General features: G+C 49.5%; 1 protein-coding gene across 1 annotated transcript in view; it reads right to left on the bottom strand.

Annotated features, from left to right (window-relative positions):
* Nucleotides 1-631: 631 nt before the first annotated feature.
* TEF (TEF transcription factor, PAR bZIP family member) overlaps nucleotides 632-10,782 on the bottom strand; it is a 32,044-nt gene continuing 21,893 nt past the window's right edge. The window contains exons 3-4 of the mRNA XM_006150735.3: nucleotides 3,681-3,901; nucleotides 632-2,509 (exon numbers count right to left, since the gene is read on the bottom strand). Of these exons, the coding sequence (XP_006150797.1) occupies nucleotides 2,294-2,509; nucleotides 3,681-3,901 (437 nt within the window). The 3' untranslated portion in view covers nucleotides 632-2,293. The remainder of the gene's footprint in view (nucleotides 2,510-3,680; nucleotides 3,902-10,782) is intronic.

Consider the following 10,782-nt stretch of genomic DNA (forward strand, 5'->3'; position numbering starts at 1 on the left):
TGGCCCCTGGATGGAGAGGGCCCCGGAACGGGTCAGGGACGCCCACCTCGTAACAGCACTGAGCAGGCACCAACCCACTCCCTCAAGGAACTCGCTCCTAGGCCAGGGGTGGGGACAAATCTCCCTGACTGCTTCTCTTTCCCCAAATGTCAACCACTGTGGACATCTTCCTGCCTGTCCTTGCCAGGTTTCTGACTCAAAGAGGGCTCTTCTAAAGAGTCTGGCAGTCATCCTCCATCTAGTAAGTACTTTGGGAAGGAACCAGAGCCCACTGCCTGAGAGGAAGGACAGGAGGGCACCACACAGGAGAAGGTGGGACAAAGAGGGGCGACACTGAGCCACCAGCCCACCCACTGGGGCCAGAACATGGATGCCAGCCAGCGATGAATTGTCCATCTCTTAAAATAACCAAACTAAGAAAACACAAACCATACACTTGCTGGCCAAAGTAAATGAAGAGCTTTTAAGCTCAAGGCTCTTCCACCAGTAACAAAATGAGAACTGCCCTCCTGGTGAGGAGGAGACCAGAGGAGAGTGCGCGGGCGGGCGAGCTGCCCAGGGCAGGACACTGACATGCTGGATGCTGCCCTGTGAGGCGACAACAGTGGAAGTGTGTACACGGTTTTATAGAACCAGAGTAAAAGTCAGGGGCCTGGGGAGGAGGGCCTCCCTCGGCCTTGGGGACCCTTGTCAAGGCCCCTGGAGAGGTGGGTGTGCAGGTCCCCAGAAGGCCGTGGCATCCCCCGGTGCAGTCCACAGCCAGTGATGGTTTCCCCTGGTCTTAATGTCTGCTACGCAAAGCCTTTCGAGGTTGGGGCCTGTGACTCAAAGCCCCCACTTTAAATAAATTCAGTGTTAGTGCACCCAAGCACACCTGCCCCTCAATCTCTTCTTCACATAGACACCCACCCTGAGCAAATAAGCACACCCGTCTTGAGTGCTCCAACTGGGTGAGGGGTTCCAGAATTTCCTCAGCCCATCTCCCGGCAGAGAAAAGAACAAGTCCAGCCAGACAGCAGAGAAAGGGGGCAGCTGCAAGGCTGAGGAAGCCTTAGCTGCAAGGACCCTATGGCCAGGCTGGCCACCATCTCCTGGGTCCAGGACTGAAGGTCAGGCCTGTGTAAATGTCCCAAGGGCCTGCCATACCCTAAGAGCTGAGCTGTAACCTCAGCAACCCGACAGGTGCCCTGCCCTCCGAGAAACTCTCATAGGACAGGTCCTGGAGCAAGAACTGGGAAGCCCTTTCTGCCTTCAAGGGGGTGGATTCCGGCCGGAACCACACCAGCCAGCAGAGCAAGAACAACTGCTCTTCTCGGGGAACACGCCCAGCCCTTGTGCCTAGCAGGAGGGGCCGTGGAGGCCAGTGGCTGAACACTGTGTGGAAGCTGAGTCCCAGGGTCCAGGAAGGAAAAGCTTCCCAGGTGAGGGGGTTTCCTTTTAAATGCAGGTCTGAGATTGGTTACTAGGTGAAAGAAACAGCAGGCCCAGGGGCCCAGGCTAGTGGCCTCCATGGGTGGCTGGGAAGATGGAAGGCCTCCCTCTGCACTGCTGATCGGGGCTCAGGCCAGCCGCCTGGGAGTCTCTCCTCCACAAAGAGCCGATCGTCAGGGCCTGCTCCTTGGCTTCCAGACCTCGGGCCTTAGAGCCACAAGAGAGAAGGGTGCGGGAGCTGAGTGGCCGGGCACACTTCTGCTCTAGGCCCCGGCCCACAGCCTATCCGTCTGTGCAGACCCACTCCCTGGCCGGCCACCCACGCAGATGCTGCCAGAGGAGCTCGTGTGTCTTCTACCTCCTGGGAAGACGGCAGCCTGTATTTCTCTTGAAGCCTCTCTGAGGAGAGTGAGGTGTGTGACAGACACCCCCTCAAGTGGAAATGCGCCCTGCTACCTGAGAAGACATACAGAGACAAAAATACAACTCATTCTGCAGAGACAGCCCTCGGCAGCCCAGGCTAGAGACAGAGGGAGGGTCAGGGAAGCCCGAGCGCCCTGTGAAAGGAGAGACTCTACTCTAGACTCTACTCCAACTCAACCGGGACACCCAAGGATAGAGAGTAAGGCCGATTCACCCGTCTACACAGATGCTCTCGCGTTCCCCACCAGAGGAGGCTGGTGCCCGGGGAAGTCGCTGTGCGCGCTGGCTGTTATCATGAAGCTGAGACGTGGACGCTCCCGGAGTAGGTGCGCCGCCATGCGCCCGTGACGAGTCATAAGTCTCCACGCACACGTGGGTTTCAGGGAGCCCCAGGCAGAGGTCTGGGTGCAGGCAGCGCCCTGCCCGGGCAGGGCACAGGTTACAAGGGGCCGTACTTGGTCTCATACTTGGACACGATGGTCTTGCACTTGCCCACCTCCTTGCGCAGCTCGGCCACCTCCGTCCGAAGGGCTGTGTTCTCCTTCTCCAGGAAGGCTGCCCGGATTGTGATCTGGTTTTCCTTCAGGCGCCGGGCGTCCCGAGACCGCTTTGCTGCCACATTGTTCTTCTTGCGTCTTGTCCAGTACTTCTCATCCTGCAGGGAAGTGCCCTCTGTGGGTCTCTCGTTTTTCCCCATGAGGAAGCCTAATCCTCCCCTCCCATCACCCAGATTCCCTCATAACTCTGATGTGGCCAGAACTGGAGACGGTGCCCTGGGGAGGAGCTGCATGTGCCCAGACGCTGTTCCTCAGGGCAGGGGGAGAACCCAAGTCAGCTCCAGGGTGGAGGGAAGGAGAGTCCAGAGGCTGGTGGCCTGCTGTGTGCTGCCCCAGCATAAAATCTGTCTACACTCTTGTCTTACTGAAGTGTTCTGGTTGTGGCTAAGGGTCTGCAGCCTGGGTCCTGCCCCCTAAGTTGAAATCTTGGCTCTCCAAGAGTACTGGCAATGGAACCGTGAAAGTTCCTTAACAGGGCTGGCAAGTGGTGTGGTGGTTAAAGGCGCTGGACTCCCACATGGCCAACCATGGTTCGAGTCCTGGATCTGGTAAGTTTCAATGTCTCATATTCCATATCCTTACAGTGGGGGATAAAGACGGCAACTCCTCAGAGTTGGATTACACGGGATCACATTACCAAGTGCTCCTAATAAGTGCCTGGCCTGCCCTAAGTCCCAGCTCAGTGTTCATTATGATCAGCAGCATCATTACTAAAGGCTCAGAAACCTCCTTCAGAGGTCGGTAGGGTGAATCCCACTTTAGAGATGAGGATGAAGCCCAGCTAGGTCACAGGTGACAAAGTGGGGCTGGAACCCAGGTGTGCCTGCTCCAAAGCTTGGGTGAAAAGTCCTTCTTACGAGTTCTTCATAGGAGAGGCCACAGAATCCCCTCTTCCCAGCAGATCTCACAGAACTATCAGCCTAGAGTGGCCTGCATACAAGATACCTTTTGTCCTTCAAAATGAGTTCTAGTTCGGCACTAGTTCCTGGGGCCTTATGGCTCTGGCTTCATGCCTGGGGTAAAGCCAGAGCAGGAACAGCAACAGCCGGCGGCCTCGGGGAGGGCAGGGAAACCACGGGGAGCTGCGTGAGGGCCAGCGCCACCTGGCTCCCTTTATGTCTACCAAGCTGCACAGGAAGTGGCTCTATGCACTGAACTCATGTCTTTTTAAGTGGGGATCACAAAAAGGTAATAAAATCTAATGTGAGGAGCACAGCCCCAATGCTGGAACCAACACTGCACCTCTGCTCGTAAAGGATACCAGGTTACCTTCTGCTCGTCAGGCACGAAGACCTTCTTGGCCTTTTTGATCATGGGCTGGGGCTTCAGGTCCTCCTCTGCAAACTTGTGCTTCCGTGGGTTGAAGAGCTCCCCGCCTGGCACACTGGAGAGGACCAGGTCGGCAGGGTCAGGGTTGAAGTTCACATCCACCTCCACACAGTTGGGGTCAATGGGGCTGGGAGTCTCCCTCTCCTTTTCCAGGGAAGATTCTGAAATATACAGAGAAAGGTGGTCCTGAAGCAGCCCAGTGGACAGGGGTGACCCATGTCACACACCCAGATACCTGCTCGACTCTCAAGGCTGCACAAGCCACTGCTACTTAGGAGGGGAAACCATGACAGCACCAGCTCGACGCGGAATACTCTTCTCTGTAGGAGCAGATACTCAAAAGGAACCAGACCTTCAAAAAAGTCAGAATTTTGGGACCAGCAAATGGCGTAATGGCTATGTCGCTGGACTCCCATGTAGTCGACTACGGTTCGCGTCCCGGACCCGGTAACTTAAAACTCATGCCAGGCGTGTGTGTGTGTGCATGCCCAAGATCCCAAGAGGAGAATGGAGAAGGGACTGTGGCGTGGTTGTCCCCCTGGGGGTGGTAACTCGCTTTCTGTCTCTCTCTCACTGTCTTTCCGGCAAGTGCACGCGCCCTATAGCAAATATCTCTCAAAAAAAAAAAAAAAAAAAGTCAGAATTTTCAGATATTTTCCCCTCCAGAACATTAAGTAAAACATTAAATTGGAGACCAGCAGGTGGCGTGGTAGTTAAGGTGCTGGACACTCCCATATGGCTTGTTCAAGTCCTGGACATGGTAGCTTGCTTTCTCACTTTCCCTCTCTCTCTGGTGAAATTAAAATAAATGAATGAATAAATAAAAATTAAATAAAATAAATCGTTAAAAAATTAAATCATTATGCCCCCTTAACTTCCTGTGATGTTAAATTCTCAAGTGGTAATAAACAGCCACATCTGTGTGGACTACAATGGTTAGGGACACAGACTAAACAGCTGAAATGAGTTCTACTTTCTTCTTTTTTAAAGAGGTCTTTGCCATAGGGTGCGTGTGCTCACTGGAGAGAGACAGAGACAGTGAGAAGGTAAGTGAGAAATCATCCCCTGGGGGGGATAGCCATGCCGCAATCCCTTCTCCTTTCTCCTCCTGGCACGCATGCACACGTTCCCAACGTGATTTTTCAAGATACCGGGTCCGGGACTTGAACAATGGTTGGCCATGTGGGAGTCCAGCGATGTAACCACTATGCCATCTGCTGGCCCCACAAGTTCTACTTTCTAGCCCTTGAAACACTGGTTGCTGTGTTTCCTCTGTCTTATGACAACTATGAAAGAAAAATGGGTGCTAACCTATTTTATAGATGAGGCTGAGAAACGAAATGGTTGGGAAATTCCCAGGTTGACACAGATGACAAGTGACTGAACAAAAATTTGAATCTTTTTTTTTTTCTGAGAGGTTTTTGCTATAGGGCGCGTGCGCTCGCCAGAAAGACAGAGAGAGACAGAGAGAAAGCGAGAAATCACCCCCCAGGGGGGATGGCCACGCCGCAATCCCTTCTCCTCCATTCTCCTCTCGGGATCTTGGGCACACATGCACACGTGCCCGGCGTGAGTTTTAAGCCACTGGGTCCGGGACGTGAACCATGGTCAACTACATGAGAGTCCAGCGACATAGCCATTATGCTAACTGCTGGTCCTTCTCCTTTTCCCTTTCTCTCTCTGGTCAAATTAAAAAAATATTATCATCAAATGGAATGAAATAAATAAATAATTCATTCTTCAAAATAAGAAAGGTTAAATGTCATATGGATATCTGGGGGAACATTTCAGAAGGCACGGGCATCACATACACAGGCCCTGAGGTAGGTCCTGGGCTGCTTGTTTAATAAACAGCATGGAGGCCGACGATACCGGAGCAATGAATGAAATGGGAGACTATATGGTGGGTCTGGAACAAAAAATGTTGGGACTTTAATTCCAAATAAAGCACTGGTGAGGCCAGCAGGTGACATGGTGATTGAGGTGCTGGGCCACAGGTCAAGTCCCTGGCCTGGCGGCTTGCTTTCTCCATTTCCCTCTATTTCTCTCTCTCTGGCCAGATTTAAAAATGATAATAATAATAATAGCGGTGGTTCCCAATGAAGACGATTCTGCCCTGCAGGGCACACTGACCACAGTGGGGCTGGAGAGAGTGCTACCGGCATCTAGTGGGTAGAAGCAAGGAATGCTGCTGAACATCCCGCACGTACGGGTCAGTTCCAACACAACAATGGTCCGCCCTAATCGTCAGTGGCAGGGCCACCAGGTAGCGTGGTAGTTCAGGCACTAGACTCCCACACAGTCAACTATGGTTTGAGCATGGGACCTGATGCCTTGTTTTCTCACTTTCCTTTTCTCTCTGGTCGTTAAAATAATATTAATAATAATAACGATAAAAAAAAAAAAAGGACCAGCAGATGGCATAAAGATTAAATTGCTAGATTCCCATCTAGTCAACTGTGGTTCAAGTCTCAGTCCCGGTGGCTTAAAACTCAGGCCAGACACGTGTGCATGCATGCCCAACATCACAAGAGAACAGAGGAGAGGGAACTGCAGTGTGGCCGACCCCCCTGGTCTGCCTCTGTTTGTCTCTCTGCAAAAAGCTCTTAAAAAAATAAAATAAAATGATTCTGTGGGACCAGCAGTTAGCATAATGGCTATGTTGCTGGACTCCCATGTAGTCAACCGCAGTTCGAGTCCCAGACCCGGTGGCTTAAACTCACGCTGGGCGCGTGTGTGCACATGCCCAAGATCCCGAGAGAAGAATGGAGGAGAAGGGATTGCGGCGTGGCCATCCCCCTAGGGGGGTGATTTCTCGCTTTCTGTCTCTCTGTCTCTGTCTTTCTGGCGAGCGCACGTGCCCTGTAGCAAAAACCTCTCCGAAAGAAAAAAGAATTCTGTGAAAAACGAACATCAGTAGTGCTGATTTTGACTTTTACCTTGAGAAGGGACATGATTGAAGGGTTCAGAGCAGAGGTGTGATACAATCAGACTTAGGTTTTACCCAGATCATGCACATAACCTCACTGAATCCTATTAGAGGGGGTAAATGAGAAAGAAGTCGGAGCATCAGAAGAATGACTGCTAGGGACTGATGTGGGGCCTATCTAATCCCATAGCTGAAAGACAAACGGCCAAGGTACCCACCACATGACCATGCTGTTCAAAGGACACTAGGTCTGGATTCCCTTCAGCAGCAATCAAATGCCAGGTGGGCTGTTTCAGGGACGTAAGAGAAGGCCCCAGGAAACAAAGGGGGACAATTTGTAAAGAGCACACAAAAAACAAGCTTGGGGGCAAGGATTTGGAGGAATCACAGGGATAGTTCTGTGAACAAATTCAAACAACTGACTGTAAGTTTTTTTTGTTTTTTTGCCAGAGGGCATGTGTAATCACTGGAGAGGATGGACAGATACAGTGGGATTTTGGGCACACGTGCACATGAGCACAGTGTGAGTTTCAAGTAGCTAGGTCTGAGACTTGAACCGTGGGGTCAACAATGTGGGAGTCCAGTGCCTTAACCACAACACTACCTTCAGGTCCTCCTGACTATGAAATCTTAAAATGATTCTGCTGAAAGAAAAGGTAACAGTTTTTTTGGGGGGGAGAGGGTTTTTTGCTATAGGGCACGTGCACTCCCAAAAAGACAGAGACAGAAAGTGAGAAATCACCCCCCAGGGGGTATGGCCACACCGCAATCCCTTCTCCATTCTCCTCTCGGGATCTTAGGCACGCCCACACATGCCCAGCGTGAGTTTAAGCCACAAGGGCCGGGACACGAACCACGGTTGACTACATGGGGGTCCCGCGACATAGCCATTATGCCAACTGCTGGTCCCCGGAAAAGGTAATAGGTTTGATGGTAATCTGCTGGAAATATTTATTATTCTGAGATCCACCATTTATAAAAGACGCCTAGGGTTAGCAGGTGAATGGAGGTTAAGGTGGCTGGATCTCACATGGCTAACTCCACAGTTTGAGTCTTGAACAAGATGGTGGCTTGAAAAATCATATCAGATGCATGTGTGCATGTCCAAAATCCCAAGAGCAGAATGAAGAAGGAACTGTGGTGGGGCCGTTACCCTAGGAGTGGGGAAATGATTTCTCTCTCTTTCTAGCTAACACATGTGACTTAAAGCAAAAACTAAAATTAAAAACAATCAAGAAAATTTAAATTAAAATAAAAGGTCGGGAGTCAGGAGGAGGTGTGGTGGTAAAGACGATGAACTCCCACATGGCTGACCACAGTTCGAGTCCTGGACCCAGCAGCTTGAAACTCACACAGCATGCATGTTCATGTGCACTCAAAATCGTGAAAGGAGAATGGAGGAACTGCAGTGTGGCCATCCCCCTGGGGGGTGATTTCTCACCTCTCTCTGTCTCTCTGGCAAGTGCACACACTCTATAGCAAAAATCTCTTCAAAAAAAAAAAAATCAAAGGCTGACAACTAGAGCTCGGAAACCCTGCTGGTGGAAGTGTACATGGGCACAACTGCTCTGTATACTAATTGCAGAATCTGCAAAGCTGAATACAGGCACATAAGATGATCCAGCCATTCTACTCCTAAATGAGTGTCCCAAAAAAACGCATACATATATTTTCAGAAAGACGCTCATGTGAATGTTCATGGCAGCACTAAAAGTACTGGGTCGTCGGGAAGTCATAAAGCATTACCTTAAAAACGACTATTTTATTTATTTATTTATTTTAATTTGACCAAAGAGGGACAAGCATGCACATGAGAGAGAGAAAGAGAAAGAGAAAAAGAGAGAGACAAAGCCTCCAGGTGTGGGACTTGAATCATGGTCAGCCATGTGGGAGTCCAGTGCCCATAACCACCATGCCATCCGCCAGCACCCATGAGACATTACTGCATAGAAAAACATTAAAAAAAAGTCACGACTTTCCTGATGACCTAACAGAAACAATTCAAATGACCTTCAACTTTAGAATGGATAAACAGTGGTACAATCATATAGCAGGAAAGTACTCAGGGATGAAAATGAACACTCCATTGCTCCATGTAACAACGTGGATGGTTTTCACACAGTGAGTGAAAGAAGTCAGATACAAAGAAGACACACCACTTATATCTTTTTCCTTTTCCTTTTTTTTGTTTTTTAGGATTTGCCATATGGTGTGACCCCATGGAACATGCTTATCTCCTCCTACTCTTCCATTCTTGTGCATGTGTGTACACGCTCTATCCGGAATAAAGAAAATAGTATTTAAAACAAAAAAAAAGAATAAGGATTAAGTAGTAAGAGAAATGATTGGGACCAGCAGTTGGTGTAATGGCTATGTCACTGGACTCCCATGTAATTGACCGCAGTTCGAGTCCCGGACCCGGTGGCTTACACTCATGCCAGGGTGTGTGCATGCATGCTCAAGATCCGGAGAGGAGAATGGAGGAGAAGGGATTGCGGTGTGGCTATCCTCCCCAGGGGGTGATTTCTCGCTTTCTATCTCTCTGTCCTTCTGGCGAGCGCATGTGCTCTATAGCAAAAACCTCTCAAAAAAAAGTAATGACTGGGGAGGCTGGCAGGTGGTGTGGTGTTTTTTAAAGTTATTTTTTTCTTTTAAGAATTATTCTATTGGGAACCAGCAGTCAGCGTAATGGCTATGTTGCTGGACTCCCACGTAGTCAACCGCAGTTTGCGTCCCAGACCCGGTGGCTTAAAACTCACGCCAGGCGCATGTGCATGAGTGCCCAAGATCCCGAGAGGAGAATGGAGGAGAAGGGATTGCAACGTGACCATTCCCCCTGGGGGGTGATTTCTCGCTTTCTGTCTCTCTGTCTGTCTCTGTCTGTCTGGCGAGCACACGCGCCCTATAGTGAATCTACCCCCCCCCAAAAAAAATAAATAAAAATAAAAAAAACTCACGCCAGGTGCGTGTGTGTGTGCGTGTGTGCCCAAGATCCCGAGAGGAGAATGGAGGAGAAGGGATTGCGGTGTGACCATCCCCCCTGGGGGGTGATTTCTCGCTTTCTGTCTCTCTGTCTGTCTGTCTGGCGAGCGCGCGCGCCCTATAGCGAAAACCTCTCCAAAAAAATAAAAGAATTATTTTATTTAACTTTATTTATTTACTTATTTTAATTTGACCAGAGAGGGACCCGGAGAGAGAGAAAGTGAGAAAGGAAGTCCCCAGGTCCACGACTTGAACGCAGTCAGCCATGTGGGAAACACCACTCCACCTGCTGGCCCCTAAAATAGTTTTTTTAATTATTTTTTAAATTTTATTTATTCATTCATTTTAATTTGACCAGAGACATACACACGCAGAAAGAAAGAGAGAGAGAGAAAGAAAGCAAGCTGCTAAATTCAGGACTCAAACCACGGTTGGCCATGTGAGGTGTGTCCAGCGCCTTAACCACTATGCCACCTGCTGGTCCCAGTAATTTTTTTAAAGAATGATTTAATTTTATTTATTCATTTATTTTAATTTGACCAGACACACACACACACACACACACACACACACACAGAGAGAAAGAGAGAGAGAAGCAAGCCACCAGGTCTGGGACTCGAACCAGTCAGTCACGAGGGAGTGTCCAGAGCCTTAACCATGACACCTTCTACTGGTCCTTAAAATAATTCTTAAATAAAAAGAAGAAGAAAAAGAGTAACAACTTACTGACTGAACAGGGTCACAAGGTACTTTAGGGACACCAATGACATTCTATATACTGATTTGGGTGGTAATTACATAGTATGTTCCTTTGTAAAAAGGATTCATTGAATTGTACACTAAAAATACATGCACTCGTGAAGCCATACTTCATTGAAAAAGTGGACACCACCCAAGTGGTCTACGGTGCCAGACGGTAGCTCATTTCTAGCTCTGCCCCTTGCCCGCACCTGGAGTCTGGCATCTAGGACCGCCTGACCTGCACAGAAATGAGCTGCCTTCAAATGAGAATTCTGCCACAATCAGCTAACCAGTTCACAGGAAAAACAAAAACAAAAACAAAAACAAGAAGATGCAAAGAAACATGTTAAATGGCTGTACAGGGATGTAGCCAGCAAAATCTAGCAGGAA

Source organism: Tupaia chinensis, unplaced genomic scaffold (assembly GCF_000334495.1).
Source record: "Tupaia chinensis unplaced genomic scaffold, TupChi_1.0 Scaffold000294_5, whole genome shotgun sequence".
NCBI lineage: Eukaryota > Metazoa > Chordata > Mammalia > Scandentia > Tupaiidae > Tupaia > Tupaia belangeri.